This window comes from Micromys minutus (assembly GCF_963924665.1).
Source record: "Micromys minutus genome assembly, chromosome: 27".
Classification (NCBI taxonomy): domain Eukaryota; kingdom Metazoa; phylum Chordata; class Mammalia; order Rodentia; family Muridae; genus Micromys; species Micromys minutus.
Window position 1 is genome coordinate 36,458,718 of NC_137962.1, and position 22,710 is coordinate 36,481,427.

At 46.6% G+C, this 22,710-nt stretch overlaps 1 protein-coding gene across 1 annotated transcript in view; it reads right to left on the bottom strand.

Annotated features, from left to right (window-relative positions):
* SREBF2 (sterol regulatory element binding transcription factor 2) overlaps window positions 1–21,540 on the bottom strand; it is a 55,602-nt gene extending 34,062 nt beyond the window's left edge. The window contains exons 1-2 of the mRNA XM_080939184.1: window positions 21,328–21,540; window positions 329–754 (exon numbers count right to left, since the gene is read on the bottom strand). Coding sequence (XP_080795310.1) covers window positions 329–754; window positions 21,328–21,415 — 514 coding nt within the window. The 5' untranslated portion in view covers window positions 21,416–21,540. The remainder of the gene's footprint in view (window positions 1–328; window positions 755–21,327) is intronic.
* Between the last annotated feature and the right edge of the window lie 1,170 nt (window positions 21,541–22,710).

The following is a 22,710-nucleotide window of genomic DNA, read 5'->3' on the forward strand; positions in this document are numbered from 1 at the left end:
CTATTTTAAAAATGGATAGGAGTTATCTGCCAAGGGACCCGTTCTTTGGTGCCTAAGTAAGTTTCAGACCTAATTTTATTCAGAACTCCACCTTTGGTTATCAGTTCAACCGGCCTTTATCATGTTTGGACTTGGAAGTAGGTCTAACAGACATTAAAGTCTTTGGGGAAGGAGATGTGCTCCGGTACCGTTTTGCCAGAGATCAGAAACTTGTCCAGACAGGACCAGAGTAAAATCTATTATACTTAGGGAGGGTGGATCTGCATTGTCTGCTGTACACTGGCACAGAGGCTCAGGAAGCAACCAACTGCCCTGACTTCTGAATCACCTTGAAAGCTGGTTGCTGCATTCTGGTATATCAGAGGCTGCTGAATGATCCTCGTCTGCGGAGCCGTGCTGAATGTTGGGGTGATCATTACTGTCTGCTGCGGCAGCTGAGCTGAAGGTTGAGGCTGCGGTTGAGGTCGGGGCTGGAGAACCGGGGTTGCCCTTGGTGGGGTAGGAGAGACTTTGACCTGTAGGGCTGGAGCCTGAGGGGAGGTGGCCGAGGGAGAGAAGGTAGATAAGGGGACCTGGCTGAATGACCGCTGAACTGCAGGATCTGTGGCTCCACCACTGTTGCCTCTGCCATTGCCGCTGCCACCGCTGCCACCATTGCTGCCACTGCCAACACCTCCAGGAAAGGAGCTACACAGCTGCTCTGAAAACAACTCGGGGAATTCTCCCACTTGATTGCTGACAAACTGCAGCATCTCTGTGAACAAAAGAAAATGAGTAATTCTATTGCTACCCAAAATATAACGTTTGCGTTTTGTCTTTCTGACACAGGGTCTTGTTATATATATAGACTTGGTTAGCCTGGTACTTAAAACAACCGTCCTGAGCCAGGCGTGCTGTACATGCCTTTGACCCCAGCTCTCCAGAGGCAGGGGCAGGTGAGTCTGTGACTTTGAGGCCAACCTGGTCTACAAGGTACAGGACAGCTCAGCTCTACAGAGAAACCCTGTCTCAAAACAAAACCAATAGCAAACCTCCTGTTTCAGTCTCTCAAGCTCTGGAATTACAGGTAGGTGCCACCACAGTAGGCTGATGAAACACAAGCATCTTTATTTGGTACTCTTATTTTTAAATAGCTCCTATGGGGTTGTATGTAATTTATGGGCAGAGAAAAGTAGCCCTGTGCCTAGAGTCTAGTTAGTATCCTTGACAAACCAATAGCTGAACCGAGAGCCAACTTCTCTCACTTGGCTCTTTAATAACCTCAACTTCAGGTTATTAATTTCTTTTGAGGTGTTGGAAAATTGAACTTAGGGTCTGGTGCATGCTAGGCACGTGTTTTCTATGTCTAGGCTCCATTCTCAGCTCCCCAAATAGTTTTTTAAGGATTTACTTATTTATTTATCTTATGTACATGAGTACACTGTAGCTATCTCCAGACACACCAGAAGAGGGCATCGGATCCCATGACAGATGGTTGTGAGTCACCATGTGGTTGCTGGGATTTGAACTCAGGACCTCTGGAAGAGCAGTCAGTGCTCTTAACCACTGAGCAATCTCTCCAGCCCATGATTATTCTTGAAGAGTGGTCAAGAATCCCTGGCTCTGAATTCTCTTGGCCATCGATGCTCTCACTCAGACACCAAACGAACCACTGCAACCAAAACAGCCCCCACGCCTGGTACGGTGGCTCAGTGGAAAAGACACTGGTCATGGCCTGATGACCTGAGTTTGAGTCCCAGAAGCCACATGGTAGAAAGAAAGAACTGACTCTCATAAGATGTTCTCCAATGTCCACACACATGCCATGGAGTGTTTACCCAACACAAATAATATTAATGGTGACAATAAAAAGACAAGACCAGCCACCCAAATCAAAAAGCACCATTCCCATTCCTTCCTCCAAGTCTCCCCCACCCCCACCCCAGAAGGTCCCTTCCAAGTCTTTAAAAGTAGGAGAGGTATCTGGGGAAGCAGCATGTTACTGGAGATTCCTAGTGTGGTCCACACAGAGCACTGGGTCCATTCAACAAGCCAGGCAGATCTGTTCCGCCAAGTGTGGACAGTTAGATACCTCAGGGCTCCGCTCCGCTGTGTGCGGGAGGGCACTGATGTAGCAAAGGCAAAATTCCTTCTCTAAACTTTAAGAGCTGTCCTCAATCTCAGAACAAAACAGGAACGAAATACAAATCTAGTGTACATACAGCCCAGCGTAATGCAAGATTATAGAAAACTTTAAGAAAATGATTAGGAGAAATCTGGCAACTTTTGAGTCCTTCACAAGTCCCATCAAGCCAAAGGAAAGGGCAATCAGAGGGAGCGTCGCATAGGCTTTGGCACTATATGGGACTGGGTCTCAGGAAGGCAGCTCAAGAAGCCGCAAGGACAGACAAATTAGTTCTCTATACTCAATTCCCTCACCACAAAAGGCTGTCTGGACAATAAAAACACACTTGATTCTTTGCTCTGAGGTGAAATAAGATAGGCCCTCACAAAGCCCCCTGAGCACTCACTACACAGGCACTTGGCCCACTTAAGTTTATTTCACCAAGCGCTCTCAAAGACCCTTTGCTTAGGGAACATACAGGCTGGTGTGCAAAGGCCACAGGGTTTAGTTCACAAAGCAGGTTAAGAGTGTGTTGGCAGATGGAATGGAACTACTTATTTTATTCTTAAAGTAAAATGCCTTCTAATGCACACAGAGAAAGCACCAGTGAAGCCGACTCCAGAAAGCTGAGCAGCAGGCCCTAACCAAGGAGTAAGGAGAGGTGAGGTTGTGGGAAGGAATGGGACACAAAGACACCTCAGTGATCTGAGGCGCAGGCTCCAGAACAGTCACGCTCTCTGGCTCCACACTCCACCACGTGGGAGCAGAATGGCTCCTTACTGTTCCCCACTCTGTGCTTTGTGTCAGGCAATTACATGGCTCTCATTTCCATAGAGAGCCATGAAGCCTGGAAAAGGGAGGCCTGGGAAAAGGTTTTATGAAGCTTTGGAAATGGAGTTTGTGTTCCAGATGCAGTTCACAGAGCATGGGGGCAAAGACGCTCCCCGGAAGTGGCCGACACACCCAAGCACACCTCACTTCCTTCTCCATCACTTCCCCAGCCTCGGCAGTCTCTAAAAGTTGGCGCTAAGTTGCTTGGGGCACCAAGAAACTACATTTGGGTTCTGTTACTTTAAAAGCAAAGAAACAAAACTAGAGGGAGTGTTTTATAGCATCTGTGCATTTCAAATAGTCTCATGACTCAAAAGAAACAGAAGTTCATGCATGGAGCAAATGACTCTACAGAGCTAATGACCTAGAAACAACATATCTTGGCTGGCTTAGCCACGCAGCTTCTAGAGCACATTAAAGTATGGTCAGAGTACACTTCTATTATTTTAGTTATGTATGTGAATGCTTTGCCAGCATGACTGTCTGTCTGTCTGTAAGCATTGTGCCCAAGGATACCAGAAGACCTGAACTGGAGTTACAGACTGTGAGCTGGCATGTGGTTGGCTGGGAATTGGACCTCGGTCCTTTGCAAGAGCGACCAGGGCTCTCTGCCACTAACGCATCACTTTGGGCCCCTGATCAGATTAATGTTGATTACGAATAAATCTAAAGCTCACAGATGAAGTATCAATGTCTTCAAATGACAGTCATTTGGTGTTTGTTATCTAGCCCTGAGAGGTGAGGGAAGAACTGGTCATTACTCATTGGTTCTTTATTTTGGGGGGGAGGGACAGGATGAAGAGTTTGGCCAGGGTCTTACTATATAACTTACCACATAACGTGGAGTGCACCATGTAGCCATAGCTGGCCTCCTTAGACCTGAGATTACTGTGAGTGATACACACAGCTAAGGTCACTTACTTGTTCTTATTGTATGGGGGCTTTACCTGAGCACCATGTACATGCATTGCTCACAGAGGACAGAAGAGGGCGCTGGACCCCCAGGAGTTACAGACTGTTATTAGCTGCCATGTGGTGGGGCCCTCTGCAAGCCCCTTACTTCTTCAATACATATTTTATTAATTCTTTGAGACTTTCACAGAATATATTTATTGTGAATGTTGTGTTAGATAGTATCACGTTTTTATTTATTTTTGAGTTATTTATTTATGGGGGAGTGTGTGTGTACCACGGCCCATGTGTAGAGGAGGTAAGGGAGCAAGTCATTTCTCTCTCCCCACTATGTGTGCTCTAGTGATGACTCAGGCCATCAGCATGGTGACAAGTGCCTTTATCTGCGGAGACAATTTGCCAGGCCCAGACAATGTTTGAAAGGAATATATTCATCATAAACAAATAGAAAATAGACCAGATGGTGGTAGTGCACACCTTTAATCTTCTTAATGCTCGGGAAACAGAGGCAGCCTGGTCTGTGGAGTTCCAAGATAGCCAGGGCTACACAGAGAAACCCTGTCTTGAAAAACAAGAAGAAGAGGAGGAGGAGGAAGCATCAGCGGCAGCAGCCTGGTTCAATGTTTAAGAGTGTTTGCTCTGTGAACATGAGGACCAGAGTTCAAATCCCCAGCACTCATACAAAAAGCTGAGTGTGGCTGTGTGTGCTTATGACTCCCAATTAGGAGGTAGAGACAAATACCTGACTCCAGTAAGACTCAGTACAGGAAGACATGCTCCGCTCCAGCTTCCACCCATCAGCATGTTCACAAACATTCACCCCCACATACACTCTAGGAGAAAAACTACACAAAAAAATCTAGAGCAACTCAATGTGGTCTCCTGGTTTTCTCTATCCGGCTCTCTTCCTTCTTTCCCAGGCACCTAGAAGGCACCTCTACTGTTCTAGGAAAAAAAATGTGGACAAAGAACAAAATCCTGGCTTCTCCAGTCCCCGCAGCCCAAGACTGGAGCCAACTCAACAATCTCACCCAGAAGAAGGATTTTCAACAGTACTTTCCATGGGTTTCTTCTTGGCCACAAGGTCACCTAAGATTGTCAGGCAATGTTTCATCTCTATGGCATCTTGTCACTCCACACCCTGTTTTAAATTCAACTAGTCTTATGTCAGATACCAATCAGGATCTGACTGGCACAGCCATCTTTCAAATCAGACACACTGGAACCAGATTACAAATGCTTGTGAGCCACCTGCCAGCTACAAACCAAATTTCAGCACTTCTTGCAAATTGCTCTAACTGACTCTATTTAATAGGTGTGCACATCTGTCTGTCTCTTCAGCTTATGTGGGTGCTCCAGTGTGTGTGTGTGTGTGTGTGTGTGTCTGTCTGTCTGTCTGTCTCTCTGTCTTTTCAGCTTATGTGGGTGCTCCAGAGTGTGTCTGTGTGTGTGTGTCTGTCTGTCTGTCTGTCTGTCTCTTCAGCTAATGTGGGTGGTCCAGTGTGTGTGTGTGTGTGTGTGTGTGTGTGTGTGTGTGTGTGTGTCTGTCTGTCTGTCTGTCTGTCTTTTCAGCTTATGTGGGTGCTCCAGAGTGTGTCTGTGTGTGTGTGTGTGTGTGTGTGTGTGTGTGTGTGTGTGTGTGTGTGTGTTAGATCCCTCTAGAGCTCAGGTTAATTACAGGTGGTTGTGGGCCCTCTGAGCCATTTCTCCAGCCCTGCCCAGCCCTGAGACCTCTAACGCCTAAGGCTTTCTTTCACTTCCCACTCACCTACCCTTCAAAGATACTCACTTCCCTTTCTGTGCAAGCTTGGGGTTAGTGAATCATTCTCAGAGTAAGACCACCTTCATTCATTCTAAGCTGGTTCACGGTTCTATTTAAAGACTTTCGCCAAGGACTCAGCGCCTCACGTCCAGTTTTCTGCAAGCTCCTGAACACAAAGTTTCCTTTAGAAGAACCTAGGCTGGGGATATAGCTTAGCAGCGGAGCAGCTCACAGAGTCCAGGTTCCATAAACAGAAGAGCCAGCTGTGGTGACACAAACTACCATCCCAGCATTCAAGAGGCTGAGGAAAGAGTTCTGAAATAGCCTGAACACACAGCAGTAACCCTCAAGGCTAGAGATGTTGCAGTGACTAGGTTGCCTGCTCTTCCAAAGGTTGTTTCCTGGGTCTGATTCGCAGCACCTACATGGTGGCTTATAACCTGCAACTCCAATCTCAGGGGACTCAATGCCCTCTCCTGCCCTCTGTGGTATGTACATGGTGCACAGACATACATGCAGGCAAAACACTCATATACATAAAACAGATCTCTGGTTTAAAGTTAAAGAAATAAAGGAGGGCCAGCAAGACAGCCTGCTGAATAAAGGAGCCCGGTGACCTGAGCTGATCCTCAGAGAGCCCGTAGAGGAGAGAACCGACTCAGTAGGCCCCCATGTCCCTCCCACACAGAAATAGGTAAATAATTTTTAAAAAGCCATTACACTATTCATGTCTACAAGAAAATTTTATTTTCTTTTTAGAAACCGTATGTATATTTTATTTAAATGTATAGAAAGTGATTACAACTGACCAAATTAATTTATATTAATTTTATGTGGGTAACATAAAAGTAACAATTAGCACCCCCCTTTTGGGTGTATGTAGGGTACTAAGATAGGGTCTCATGTACCCCAAGTTCTTCTTGAATTCCTTAAGCAGCTGAAGACCTTGAACTCTCCTGCCCCACCTCCTGAGTATAAACATTATATGCAAGGTCACCTTGCCTGACTTCCAAACATTTATTTACTGTTTGGTTGGCTGGTTTCAGCTTTTTTCTTTTTTGAAATAGGGTGTCTCTGTTAATGTAGCTGGCTGTCTTAGAACCTGCTCTGTAGACCGGGCTGGCTTCAAATGCAGAGTTCCTCCTGCCTCTGTTACCCAGGTGCTGGGATTAAAGTTATGTGTTACCGCAGCTGATTTCCAAACATGTCTTATATTTTGTATTTATATGAATCACAGCTTGGGATAAAGATGCAATATGGACCCAGAGTGACAATGACGGTGAAATGAAGGTGTGTTAGAAGGTATTTGGGAAAGAGATCTGGGGATGGAGCTCAGTAAACTCTAGGGTTCTATTTTCAGCACGACAGCAACAACAACCTCCCACAAAGCTGCCTGAGTATCGATCTTAGGTGAGCATGTAACTAACTCCTCAAGAGAGACAGGAAGGTACTCTCTCTAGCTCTCTGTACTTCATGGGTACACTTTCCTATCCAAATTCTTGCTCTATAACAGATACTCCTTCCAAAGCCAACTCTCCTTAGCCTCTTCTGCTTTAGTAAAGACATGCATGGAATAAACACTGAGACCTTATTACATGTCTCGCACAGCACTAAGTGCCTCCCAGAGGCAGGTTCCGGGGATAAACACCTGTGCAAACATCTGTCAGGACGGGCCACACAGCACAGGAATTGTAAAATTGGTTCCTCACACCACTGCTTCTTTACTTGTGTTTGTGAGTAGTTTCTTACTGTTATTAGCAAAGTATAAACATGGGGCTTGTTTGTTTGTTTTTCTGGAAGACATCTTCCATAGTGTTTCGACTGTTACTTTGCTCCTAATGCCTAATTAGGCATTTCCCACACATTGTTACAGAATCTCAGAATCTTCAAAACTACCCTATGAGGTGACCTGTTTCAAGCTTTCACATGTAAGGCATTTTGCATACTGCCTGGGTCTTATGTGCTTAAATGTGGGGTTGTTTGTGTCTAAAAAACAACTTATGTCCATAAGAGAAAATTTGTACAGTCTCAGGCAATAAATGAGAAGACAGGAATGGGAGCCTTTCTTGGGGAAGTCCTGTGGTCCCCAACCCGGTACACACACACACACACACACACACACACACACACACACACACACACACACAGAGTTATCTCCATTAACATATACACTGTGTGTCCTTGAAGAACTCCATCACTACAACTGCCCTATTTCACAGCAGCTTGATTCTGGAATGTTCCATGGGAGCCCCTACCCATGCAGGAACCCTACACAAGCACTCTAGTTCTTTCCTAAGTCTCTTGGCACCCCCGTATTTCAAAAGCACATCTCCATGATATTCCATTTATTACTTTGAAATGTCTGCACCCTAAGTACAACAGTCAAGGAGTAGCCCAGGGACGATTAGTAACAGACGAAACAAAAACAGCATGTGACAGAACTCCATTAACACTTCATACATTTCCTCAAGTAACTTCTACAACACTCTGAGGTAGATTCTACCATCATCCACTTCTCAGACAAGAAATTGAGGTGATAAGGTTAAGTAACTTGGCTAGAGGTCATATATCAGATGAAGTAGCAACTATAGTAATGTGGCCAGCACCACACAGTGCCCAGGCAGTAGAGCTGGGATTTGCAATCAAGCTCACAGTCACTGCTTGCTTTGGTTCCATTTGCATGTGGCTGTCACCAAACCAAGCCCAGGGGCAGGCAGAGGTGGACACTCGGTGAGTGCTTCACTGGTGAGTGAGCAAGAGTGAACACCCGAGCTCAGGAAGGAAGGGATGCGTCATCTCAGGCCTTTCCTGTCTTTCCTAGCTCATTACCTGCCCCCGCCCTAGTGTTACGTGGCTCTCTCCTTCACTCTTGAAAGAGCAGTCTGAAAGTTGAGCAAGATACTCAAGAAACTGATCCTACATGATCCTGTGCTTGAAGAGGGCCTTGTGTTTCACAATGGCAGATAACCCACACACTGTCAACAAAGCCAGGCACAAGCCACTCCACCTGAATTGTGCTCTTAGGGGCAGAGTCCACAAAGCAAGGGACCTCGACCTTATTAGTACCAAAAACATTAGGTAAAAATGTCAGACCCCAGGGTGGAGTGGGTGATCAGAAGGGAGTGCACCTTTGTGAAAGCAAATGGAGGGGGAGGGGGATGGGAGCAGCGCAGGGGAAAAGGATTAAAATCTCAAATGTAAATACAGAGTATCTAAAAAAAAAGAAAAAGAAAAAAGTGAGACCACAAGGATCATCATTCACCATCATACTCTCAAGTCTCCCTAAGCCAAGACCAAAACCACTCACAAAGTAGGTTGTTGAATGACAGACAACCGTCCACTTGGTACTTGTCTGTGACGCTTATCAGGTGGTTCAAGTGCCTTGTGTGACCCCATGTAGAGCAAGGACAAAAGTTCTGAGCTGCACATGGTAGTCCACGAATGTAATCTCAACACACAGGCTAAGACTGCATGACAGTTGAAGACCAGCCGAGGCTACAAAAAGAAACCTCGTATAGAAGAAGAGATAAAAATAAGAAAGAAAAGACAAAGGAGAGAAAGGAAAGAGGGAGGCAGGGATGGAGGAAAGGATTGAATGAATGGTTTTGTACCCCTCAACCCCACAGAATAGCACTGGAGATGCAGCTCAGTAGTGGGGTGCTTGCCCGACATGTATAAGGCCCTGGGTTTAACCCCTAGCATTTGGGAGACTGAAACAAGAGGACTGAATTTGACGTCAGTCTGTTGCACTGAGACTGTGTCTGGGGGGGAGCGCTACTAGGGATGCAACCCAGTGGTACTGTGGTAGAATGACTGTCTAACATGTTCAAGAAAATCCCAGAGAGGACAAACACCCAACCAATTCCACCAATTTCTACATAAAGGAAAACAGACAAATGCCTCAAAAAGATAAGGCCATGAGGGAGGAAATGACCAATCCACTCTGGGAGATTGAAAGCTACACTTAGGATAAAGAGGGTTTTATGAGCTAACGGGATGGAAGAGTATTTAAGGAAAAAAGAACACTTGAGGGAAAAACAACATCACCACCACCACCACCACCACCACCAACCACCACCACCACCATCACCACACAAACACACACACACACACACCATTAGCACCCTGCTCTTCTCCTGGAGAAGGCCCACCAGGCATGTTTTGACACGGCTTCCTACAAGTCAACTCTGATTAAGGTATGCTCCTACCCAGGAAAGTGGACAACAGATCATCAAGAAGGTATAGTGCTGAGCAAGCTGCTGTTTACCCTAACCCTGGCTAGGCTCTGCTACTTTGGAGCCTCTCTGGATTTGAACCCATTTTCCAAACCCAGCTTTCTAGGTTCTCTGATCAATACACATACTATCCTCCCCAAATCAACCCTGATTTTTAATTCAAGCTAGTCAGATAAGGAATACACTGAAGCATAGAGGGACCTGACCAAAACTGGTTGAGAAGGTAACAGTTTATCAAAATGGATCTGCTAGGGGCTGGAGAGATGGCTCAGCTGTAAAGTGCACTGACTGTTCTTCCAGAGGACCCAGGTTCAATTCCTAGCACCCAAATGGCAGCTCACAACTGTCTGTAACTCCAAGATCTGATACCTTCACACAGACAAGTGCAGGCAAAATACCAATGTACATAAAATAAAAATAATTTTTAAGGCAAGGATCTGTTCACTCACCCTTCATTCACACCTTAGCCAAGTCCTTGTGAAGACTCCCAAGTCCTTCCTTAGTGCTTCACACATCTGGATTCATCCAGTGATGGCTCGGCTATACTTATCCTTGGGAACACTGGGATGTAAGCTAAGTGTGTACTAAGAACAGCAATCAAAAAGAAAAAGCTCCCTGGAATCAGGGACTGATTCATTCATTTCACATACCTTCTAGTGCTGGGCTATGAACATATGGTATTCATTCATTACAACTTCTGACAAAAGAAAAGGCTCCTAGACAATCAGGCTTCCTACACCAGGGCATCTCCCACCTCATTCCTATAGGGCAAGGAGGAGGATGAATGGCACACTCTGCACAGCACAGAAAATCCCGGATAAGCCATTCCCTTTCTCTTCTGCAGAGCCCTTCTAAATGTCCAAGAAAGATGCACATAGAAACCGAGCATCGATCTCACAGCACTGTTTTCTCACAGCACTGTTAGGTAGACAAATGCTACCAGGCAGACTTTAGCAAAGTGTGAGGCTCACAGGAAGGTTAGCGCTCAGGAAACAATGCATTTCCCCGGTAGTCGTGGGATGGGTGGAGCCAGGGTTGGGCAGAAGTCAGTGCAACAAAGCAGGTTGCAGCACACCTGGTTCAGCAACTGAGTTTCATCACCGTCCTGAACCAGACCCTGAACCAGACCCTGAACCCAATAGACCTGTTCCCAGGCCAGATCAAAGAGTAAGATTGTGAGGGGATTAGCATCTCCCAAGGCTTTAGTGACCTCGGAGTCCTTCTGCATCTGGAGGCCAGTTTCTATGCAGGAATTCCCCAGGGGCTTGACCTTGAGGGCCAGGCTACTCTTATGCTAGCCTCTGAAAAATTCCATCACATCAAAAAGTTTTTATCCCTTGAGTCTTGTGGAGGGAAACGGAACAACCTCACTCAGATTGCTCCTGTGGCCCGCCCACTGTGCTTACAAAAAGCCCTTTCAAAGGGGGGTGGGTGGGGGAGGATAACCACTCTAAAACTGTTCTAAAAACCTCAATTTGAAGTTCATTCAATTAATTCCTTTCTTGATAGAGCAAAAAAAAAAAAAAAAAAAAAAGAAAAAAGAAAAAAAAAAGATGATTAGTTCCTGCCCCCTCCAACTGTCGGGTTTACTCACCTCATCTTCAGGTACCTGAGATACAGATATCCCAACCCCACCCTACACATACAAGGAATGCACAGAAGAGTCAGGGTACCCAGGGAAGTCACTTCCAGCACCCAGGGATCAGGCGCATGTCTACCGAAGGGGAAATCAGAGAATCTAGCATCTCTAGAGTTCTGAATTCCATCACACTACCTTGTACCCACAGTTCAGAAGCCTGCTTACACCACAAAGGAATCTGGCATGGGCCAGAGGAAATGTACACATCTGGATTATGGCCACCAACACACCACCTACTAATTGTGTAGCACAGGCCTCAGAACTGGAGAAAAGATGAAAAAGAAACCAGCTTTATTAGAAGATAACAGTTTCAGAATTGGCAGTGCCTGAAACTCAGGTCATCACACTGACTCCATGACATCAGGGATTCTGTTTCCCTTTGATAGCATCTCACCCCAGCTCTTAGCACAAAAGGGATCCTCTGTAAAGGTCTGAGCAGATGCAATGCTGAGCACACAGTGGGTGCTTCCTACTTGTAATTTTAAAATCTGAAGATGCTGGGCGGTGGCGCACACCTTTGATCCCAGCACTAAAGAGGCAGAGGCAGGCAGGTATGTGTGAGTTTGAGGCCAGTCTGGTCTACAGAGCAAGTTCCAGGACAGCCACCTCTACAGGAGAAACCCTGTCTAGAAAAACAAAATAAAACAAAAAAACAAAGATCAAAAAACAAAAAAGAAAGAAAGAAAGGAAGGAAGGAAGAAAATCGATAAGTAGCAGGGACTTCAGGGATGGGTGCTGGTTAGTTTGCTTTTTGTCAACTTGATATAAACCACAATCACCTGGGAAAAGGGAACCTCAAGTGACAAAGTGCCTCCCAGGTTGCCTGTGAGCAAGTCTGTGGGCATTCCCTTCATGAATGTGACTGACTGTCATAATGTAATGATTACTGTGAGGACTCAGCCAACTGTGGGCAGTACCACCTGGGCGGGCAGGCCCAGACTATAATAAAGCAGACTGGGCAAGCCTTGGGAGCAGGCCAGTAAGCAGCACTCCTTCATGGCCCCTGCTGCAGTTCCTGCCTCCTGGTTCCTCATGAGAGTTCCTGCTCTGACTTCCCTCAGAGATGGACTGTGTAAGCAAATGTGTAAGCAAAATAAATCCTTTCCTCTTTCAGTTGTTTTTGGTTATAGAATTTTATCACAGCAATTGAAAAGCCAAGTAACTCAGATGCTAATGACTAATAAAGAACAAAGCAAGTCACATTTCCTGAGAGAATGTCAGTATTTACAAGCAAGAACAAAAGGTCCTGGATCGGCAAGATAACTCAGTGGGTAACAACCCTTGCTACCAAGTCTTTAGGCCTGTGTTGGATAGCCCTAGACACACACAGTCAAACCAGAGAACCAACTGTGGAAGAAAGAAAACAACTCCTGTAAGTTATCCTCTGATCCCCACATACCATGACACAAATGCCCCCTCCGACTAAACAAACAACTGCAATAATATTTTATACAATTATATATAATCTTATGTGTGTATATATGCACACACAAAAAATTAATACCACGGGAAAAGTCGTCACAAGTTGTGGTCCAACTCTGCTCAGGAAATAAAGAGAAAGCTTGCCCAATGAGCTCAGAAAAACCACCAAGGCCAATTATCTTTTATTCAGGGTCTCATGTGCCCTGGCTAGCCAGCAGTCCATTTATGTTGACCAGACTGGCCTCAGACCCAGATACCCACCTGCTTCTGCTTCCCAGATGCTGGGGCTAAAAGTGTACACTAGCAAGCCCAACTTTCAAGGCTGATCAAAACAATTTAATAAAAAACCACTTTAATTTTCAGTAAGTGTGTTATCTGTATAAGATGCACAAGAAGGCTGCAGGGTCCCCTCAAACTCCCAGAACTGAAATTACCAGTAGCTGACTGTCTGAGTTAGATGCCAAGAACCAACTGAAGTCCACTGTAAGAGCAGTAGAGTCTTAACTGCTGAGCTATTTCTCCAGTCCAGCGCTTCTTGACTTTCCTAAAGTGGGGCTCATTTCATACAGTTCTTCATGGTGTGGTGACCTCCAACCACAAAATTATTTTCATTGCTACTCCATAGCTGTGATTTTGCTACTGATAAGAATCGTAATATAAGTATCTGATATATGACCCCAAAGGGGGTCAGGACCTACAAGTTAAGAACCATTGCTCTAGTCCTTCAGAAGAGATTTTTAAATGAAAAGACATGACCTGTAACAAAAGAACATTTCCTAAGTTATGTGGAGATTCTGGTGCAAAATGGTCAAAAGCAAATTATAGTGAAAAGAAGCAACTTTGCAAGACTATTTTAATGGTGAAAAGCCCTACAGAATCTTTCAGGGGAAGATGTACCTAGAGTTTGGGGCGGCAAGGGATGATGTCCTAAAAATGTGAGAGAACACAGACCTTCCAGAACAATCTTCTGGAATTTAGGAAACCTTCCCAAGACCCTCAGCACAGACTGAAAACCAGAACCACTGAACCCCGAGGAGCACATTACAAATGAAGTGCTTCTGTATACACGCAGCACCAGGGAGGGGCTGCAGCTCTGACCCTGGCAGGAGTATGGCAGAAATGGATAAAAGAAAGGGATGAGAATCCCAGCTGACCCTTGCTGGGCATTAAAACCTCTGACCTGGGCAGAGTAAATGTTAACTTCTCACCCAACAGATCAGGCTGCCCTGAACTCGAGTGCTACTGTGCGTGGGTGTAATTGAAGGAAAGCTTGCTGGAGTCAGTTCTCACTTTACCTTGGGGTTTCCGTAAATTGAACTCAGGTCATCAGGCAGCAAGACCCTTCCCTGTTAAGTCATCTCACCTGCCTTTGCTTCTACTTATAATAACAAGTTTAGCAGGAGATAAAAGAAACTAAAAAAAAGGGGGGGGGGTACGTCTGTGCACCATATGCGTGCAGTGACCTCAGATGCCAGAAGAGGCTATTGGATCCCCAAGGGACTGGAGTCACAGATGCTTGTTAGCCATGTGGTTGCTGGAAATCGAACCTGGGACCTCTGGAAGAGCAGCCAGTGCTCTTTACCACTGAACCATCTCTCCAGCCTAAGCTTGATTATTTTTGAGGAGGTGTAATTTGGAGAGATAAGTAGAAAGAGCAAGAATCTTCACAGCCCAGTTTTACACGTTTAAGTTTCTGATCCATGTAAACGCAGCACTTCAGTACCCCCAGTGAGTAAGAGTAACCAGCATAATTTGGAGCAATGAAAAAAAAATCTAACAAGTGAAAAGGATACGGCTGGCAGTGTGGGCTCCAGAGCGACTTTTCCTGAGTGTTCAAAGCTGTACTTATGCTAAGAGACTACACATGATGAAAATCTTCAAGAGTCAAAGAGACGCAGTCATCTGCTGGTCATACCGGATTACAGACGTATTACGCTGCAATTACTGCAGTGCACAGTGATCTGAATGTGAAGATATGACAACTGTGTGTGTACTTTAGAAGTCTTGGCTGGCCAGGTATGGTGGTGTACTCCTTTAATCCTAGCACTTGGGAGGCAGAGGCAGAGGCATCTCTCTGAGTTCCAGGCCAGCCTGGTCTACAGAGTGAGTTCCAGGCCAGCCTGGTCTACACAGAGAGCCTACTTGAGATGGAAACAAGAACACACTTTCTCAAAAATGCAAGATCATGAGCAGAGTATGAGAACTATACATTTGAAAGACTTCAATGATCAGGACATTATTAGCCTGATGGCTTGGGTGTGAACACAGAATGTTTAACAGGGGTAAGGTCAAACAGACAAAGGAAAACTCAAGAGCACCCTGGTCCTGTGGTCTGAGAAACCCCAGAAAATGTAACCAGATGAGACTAAGAGCTTACAGTGTGGAAAAGAAACAAGCTGTGGGCAACAGCAAGCTCTCAAGAGCCATCACAGGGAAAACACAATCGAAGTGCTGTGCGTTGTAGCTCAGTGTAGCCCAGTGGGCACAGGCCCTGATGTCATTCCCATCGCATCAGAATGGCAATATGGGCACGACGGTGTATGCCTGTGCAGCGGCTCTGCAGAAGGGGGAGGCAGAGGCAGGAGGATGTGAGCTCCTGGGCAGCTTGGGATCAAACATTTTCAGGAACCAGAAGCTGAAGCACAAGCTGCTTCTTCTAAATCCCACTCTAAACTCTGTCCCAGCGGTTACACCAGGGGTCACAGTGCACATCTGTAAGTGCACAGCCTAGCCAGGAATAGCACAAGCCCAGTCTTACAAGCAGGACCCAGTCTCCAAACATGTTATGTTCAGAAAGGAAATGTGGTCTATACTCCTAATCCCAGCACTCCCCTCTTCTACATAGCGAGTACCAGGATTTACACAGTAAAAGAGCTGGTATTAAAAAAAAAAAAAACAACCAAATATTAAGTCAGAGTGTGAGTTGACTATATATTTAGAAACAGGCCAAAATTCAAAATTTTACTTCCAAGCTATGTCTGGCATTCCAGAACTTAAAAAGCCAGCCTTGGTATGTGCGCGCGCACACACACACATTTTGGGGCCATTCTGAGCTACATCAAACCCAGCATCAAACAACAGCAAATTACCTCTAGAAGTTGAATGTGTTTCATAAAAACAAGGAAGCAAACCACCCCAAATCAAGAACTAGGGACCAGGAACCTCAGCATCACCTGTAGATACTTAACCAGAGATGGGCCCATGGAGTGAGGGCTTCGAGAAACAGAACTGACCAGGGAAAGGAGGAGAGAAGAGTGGACAAGCGAACAGACACAGACAGTCTACCCAACCGAAACGAACACACACATCCACAGAAGACCAACTTTCTCAGCGGCTTTTCCAAATAGCCAAAGGGGAGAAAGAGCCCCAAAGTCTGGCAGCTGAAAGGTGAGGTGACAATGTGAACTAACTGTTGAAGCATGGTATTGCAACACGGATGGACTGGAACATGCGCCAAGGGAAACAAGCCACAGGCTCTGGTTCCATTACACAGAATGTTTAGAACAGGCAACTCCTAAGGACTTGGCAGTGACGGGCTGAGACAGGTCAATGTGAGCAGCGTAGTGAGCCCATGTTTCCGAATACGACGCAGAAATGGACTTGGAAACATAGCCCAGTGAGAGAGCGGTGCTTCCCAGTCACAAGGCCCAAGGTGAGGGCTCTACAAGTTCTTCAGCCTTCGCCAAGGTGAGCAGCTGCCTCTGTTTGGCCGTCGCCCAGTGACTTCTAAGTGCTGTTTGGTTTATCTAGTTCTGGATCCCTCCCTTGCCACTTGATTGCTCTACAAAGGCTGACCTATCCCGCCTGAGCTCCCCGCAGCCCTCTGTGGCACTGCGTCCACCCTGTGCTGACTGCTCTTCCTGAAGCTCACTGTCCCGTTCTCTTCTTTCACCTCAATCTCCTTTGCCAGTCCTGAGCTTCTGACTAGGTTTCCCAGGGTCTTAACGGGAATCCTACAGTTCCACCTATGCTGTCTTCAGGGCCACCCCTCACAGAGGTCACACCCCCACAGCTCAAGTTTCTTATCAACACAGTTGACATTTCTTAACCCATGACTACTTATTTCTACTTCGAAATGTTCACCAATTCTCTTCCTAATATTCCACAAAATATCCATATCTAGAGCACAATTCAGTTCCAATTCACCTCTTAGATCTCATACACCATTTTCTTACACACGTTAATTACTAAAAAAAAAAAAAAAAAAAAAAAAAAAAAGGCAGCCTTTTGCCCTTCCAGTAGCCTGGTTATTCCTTCATATGCTCATCAGTACCACTCTTGACACCTTTTTTAAAAAGGCAATTGGTTAATGAGTTTGCTTTTATGTGTATGGATACTTTGCCTGCATGTATGTCTGTGCACCGTGAAGGTACTGGATATCCTAAAACCAAGTTCCAGGAGCCACTGTGTGGGTGCTGGGAATTGAACTTAGGTTCTCTGGAAGAGCAGCCAGTGCTCTTAACTGGTGAACCATCTCTGCAGCTCCCTGACACCTATTTCTTTTGTGCCTAGTAAAAAGATCACTTTCTTGACTCTGTGTTTTCTGATCCCAGTGGAAGAAGATACAATCTTTCTGCCCTTATAAATAAAAGACATGGTTGCTGTCAACAAGGCTGTCTTCAGAGACCCTACTCTAAAACACAAGCTGGGTGGGAAGCCAAGGTGAAGACTGAGAAGAGATACAAGATGGGCCAGTGGTTCTTTCAGAGTTTTGGCTTTAGGTGTTAGAAAAAGGGGATTTGTGACACATGCCTTTAATCTTGGGACCTGAAAGGCCTTTGTGCGTTTCAGCCCAGCTGGATCTACACTGGGTGCAGCAGGTCCTACTATGTGCACAAGGGCAGCACTAATTGGACTAGTAAGTTATATTTTATAAAAATAAAAGAGTTACATAGGAGCCAGGAGCGAAATGTGTGTGCACTCTGGTGTGGGGTGGGGTGGTTGAAAGAGGTGGGCAGATCAATATGGTCAAAACGCATTGTGTACACATATGGAATCTCAAAAAATAAAATTTTTAAGAGGAAGGGCCAATAAGATGGCTCAGTGGGTAAGGAGGCATGATGCCAAGCTTGGTGATTTGACTTCAATCCCCAGAACCTACACGGTAGGAAAGAACTCTAAAAGTTGTCCTTTGACACCTTCACTCAAATGTAGACACATGAGTGGGCAAACACCTAGCCATAAATGGAATAAGTGTGCGTGCGCACGTGTGTGTCTGTGTGTGTGTGTTTGTGCGCGAGCGCGAGTGTGTGTGTGTAAATAAGATCTGTGGAGACGGTTCAGGAAATAAACTACTTGTTGCACATGTGTGAGGATCTGAGTTCTAATCCCAAGTGCCCACAGGAGACTCAGGAGGCCTGTGGTAGTGCAAGTCTGTAAGCTCAGTGTCTCTCCTTTGCCAAGATGCCTTGGAAGGTTGGAGGCCAGACAGATGCAGTGTCAAATGGAAAGAGACACTGTTGCAAAGAAGATGAAAGCCAAAACCTGACTGCCTCAAGTCAAACTGTAATTGCCACACAGATCCATGGCACACCTATGCCCACAGTCACAAGCACACACACAACAAAAAGACGCTAATGAAGCCAACATTTAACAAAATATATAAAAATCTAGACTGGCATTGCTTCAAAGAGAATGACATCGATATTCTTCTAAGAGGCTTCACTCTAGTACCTAGTTTAATTAGGTTATCTCAGTCACTCTCTATTATAAGATAGCCCTTTTTTATTTATATAGTGTCCTGCTGAAATTGCTCACTTGCTTATTTTTATTTTTGGCAGGATCAGAAACTGAATCTAGGACCTCACATACAATAAGCAGAAGTTCTATTGGTGAGCCACACCCTCTCCCCAGCATTCTCATTTTTCAGTTTGAGAGGAGGGAGGGTCTCATTAAGCTGCTTAGGCTGGTCTTAGAACACGAGGTGACCCCTCCGCCTCCGTTTCTGAAAACTGAGATTGTTTATGCCCCTCTGCCCTCATTTGTGCTCCTTGTAGTGGTAGGTATCAAACCCAGAATCCCTGCCATGGAACTATTCCCAGGTCACTGACCTTTTATTTTAGTCTAAAGAAACAAGAACTTAAAGCTCTCTGACCCACAGGACCGAGAAGAGACCCTGTTGGTCTTGGACTCACAGCTCCTTGACCTCCTGAAGGCAGCTGTGAGACTTCTAAGGCCGCAAGATACAAAAGTGCTTATCACCTCTCCACTTCCTCATCCTAGATGCACTTGGGCTGCTCACCCTGATCTAATTCAATCAGGGAAACTATACCTAATACCATTTAGTATCCTGCCCCAGGTATTCCACACACAGTGCTCAATCTCACTGTTCCAAGTACTGTTCTAGGCGCAAGGAACTGTGGGAAGGAAATGAAAGGTGGTTTGTCCCCCTTCCCCCTCCCCATAACCTGTGAAGGAGAACAGGCTTCAAGGGACACTTCCATCTAGACCGCTGGCCTTTGCTCTGTTCAACTGGTTCTTCTGGTCTTTTAAGGTCAATGGTTATCTCCTCAGCGTGATCTTTCGGGTAAACTAGCCTTCAAGGAAGCTTCCTCACCTCTGACTTTCACTTACTGCACTATGCACATACGATCCCATGTGGTCCTAAAATACCATCCCTGTTTCACAACTGAGATACCAAGGCCAGCTCTTGGAGCAAGGAAACACTTCCCAAACTAGGCACAGAGGCCTGTGAAACTACTGACCTACCTTTGTGGTTTCTAGGGTATACACTTTATTTATACATAGACTTAGCAACCTATAGGGTTAATATTAACCATTAGGAAATTTAATATACTGAAAAAATTTAGACAAATAAAGATCATTATAAAAATATAAGTATAAAGCCACACACACGAAAATTTCTTGTGCCCCTGCTGGCAGGCAGTTTTAGACCTACTTCTTACTGAACAGGGAACCCTGGGTAAACCAATGAACAGTGCTGGGCTTCAGTGGAGAGGGGAGATGGATAGTCTGACGATCATCTTTATCTGATAGGGCTGTGGTGAGGATTGAGAACCTGTGTGAGTGCTTAACACTGTGTCTTGTCCGAGTGCTCAAAACACATTGGCCACTCCCGTGTTCCAAGGAGTAACTCCTCCCATCTGTTAACCTATCTTTGTGTTTAGCAATACTTGGTGGAAGAATCTGTGGTTAAAAGTGGAACTTTGATTACAGGGTCTTGTCACACTGTCAGGATGACCAAAATAAGAAGGGCAAACCAAGTGGGGGGGGGGGGAGCTACAGAAGCAAAACAGGAATGTGGCAAACACCTTTTCCAAACAACTGTTGTCACTTCTTTCTTCCTACGCCCTGTTTCTTCACCTCCAAAGTGAGGATGTAACCATCGTACATGCCTGCAAGGTTCTAGATTCTAGATGTAGAAACACCCCATAAACTGAGTCACTGCTTAAGAGTTCTGGACACTCTAAAGTAAATGACCTTAGACAATACCTCCAGCAAAACTGAGTGATACCTATTCCGTGGGATTGTGGGAGGGATATATGACTGAGAACTTCAGAAGAGCCCGACTACTAAGAAAGACTACATTGCTAGCCTATCCTTTGGACTTCAAATTCTAAAGGTGGAGTGGAAAGAAACTAACACTGGCTCAGAAACAGAAAGAACTGGGCTTTGTTAACCGGCATGATGACCGCGGGCAAGTCTGGGACCCTCTCCAAACCTTCCTTCCCGCGGTTGAAAAGGGAGAGAATTGTAAGAGAGGATCCCTGGGCTCCTACCAGTTCTTCCACTTCGCTGTTAAGGCCGCCGAAACAAAGGCCACCCGCTCCCTAGTCTGTACCCGAGGGGCCACAACTCAAAATTCTTGCGGCTCAACTCCCTTTGCAGTGCGACAGCAGGAGCGCCCAGGTCTCCATCCAAGGCCGCCGCACTCTGAGGTCTCTGTCCACTCCATCAGTTAGTTGCTTTTGCAGCTGATGCCCAAAGTTTTCCAGAGCGCCTGGAGACCCGGCTGTCAGTCAATCCCGAAAAGAGCGGGGGCGTGGGGAGCCGAGCCCCGGAGAGCAGTCCGGGAAATCCCGAAGCCGCACCAGTAGCTAGGCAGGGAGTGACAGGTGCGACGCGGGACGCCGGAGAAGACGGGACAAACCAGAGCGCGCGTGGGCGCGCGAGGGAGGCGGCCGCCTCGCTTTCTCCTCTGGCAGTACTCGCGACGCCCCCAGCCCCGCTTCAGGCCCCGTGGCGCCCAAGACTCCTCAGCCACCCGGAGCCCTGCGTCATGACCCGGGATCAGACTCGGGAGCAAGAAGAACTGGGAACCTCCCGGGCAGCTCGGCCCCCGGGTTCCTTCCCGCGCACGCCAGGGCGATCGCGGGGTGGGCGCACGCGCACCCGCAAGCGCCGCCGTAACCCCTTCCTCCCCGCGCGCCCCCCTCCGCACTCCCACCCAGCCGCCACTCACCGTCGATGTCCCCGAGAGTCAGCTCATCGCCCAGCTCCGTGAGGGTCTCCATGGTCTCTAGACCGCCGAGCTCGCTGCTCTCATCCATCGCCCAGCTCGGCGCAGAGTCCCCCGTGAGGTCCAGCTCAGGGAGACGCGGAGGCGGTACCGCCGCCACCGCCCATGACACCCGACAGCCCCCACCTGGTACCGCCTCACCGCCCCGTGCCAACCGCCGCCATGTTTGAGCTGCGCCGGGCCTCCACGGAAGGGGCGGGGCAGAATTCCCCCGCCCCGGGCCGCGCCCACTGCAGCCCCGCCCCGAGCCTCAGCACCCCCATGTTTGTTGTCAATGGGACCAGGCTGGCATTAGCCAATCGGAGCGCGAAGCGGCTCATGGGGTGATGGCGCGTCATCGATCAGCAGCTCAGATTTGCATAGGGGGACTCCGCCCCTCACAGCGTCCAAGAGCCAGCGGAGAGTAGCCGCCCGGTCCTCGTCCCAGCCTTCTTAGGGTTTAAAGGAGACGCTACTTTTCCGTTGGATCAGCTCCAGGAGTAACTTTGTCGAGAGTCCGGAAATAGAAGGGTTAACGCACTGCGGTCGGCGCTACCTCCTACCACCGCCCCTTTTACTCTATGCATTATGTCATCTCCCCAGTTGCCTCTTCCCACCCCCTAGCTATGGGTAGAATCATAGTACCCCAACATTCAGGGGTAGACTATCCAAACCCTAAGTCACACTTGTCCCATGAGACTTTACAGAGTCTTGAATCGCCTGAGTGTTGTGAACACTTTACAACTGGCCCTCAATCTTGGGAAACCTCATAAACATTCCAGGCCTTCAGACAAGGTGTTTGCCAAAGCCCACCAATGGCCTCTTGAGATGAGACCTACCCCCCATTCCTGCAGTCACCTCATTGCATCATCTTACAGGTGGTCGGTCACACTGCACACAATGGTCACTTCCAAGAATTTATCCAAGAAAACGAAAAGATTAACGTTCAAAGAATGTTAATCAAGTAAGTACATGGATTCAAAGTCAATCATCACAAAAGTTCTCTGTAACGGGAAAACAGCAGCAAAGTAAGGCATCAAGTACATAAACTACCTCCAAACTGTGGAATATCAGGACATCATTTAGAAATGATGGAATGGACATTTGAAAAAGGTCTTAAATGTACATTGACAGGCAAAAGGTTTTTATGACACACATAGGAAGAGCTTCATGTGAGTCTGAGGCAGTTGTTTTAGGGGTCAGACCTGAAGAACTGTACAGGCTCTGTGGGGAAAATTGTGGACCCAATAATCCACAATTGTGTTCCTGGGCTGGCTAAGCAATTGTTTGTTGATAAATCTGTTTTGTCATCTTCAAAACAGCACAGGACCACAGTTGTAATTTTCA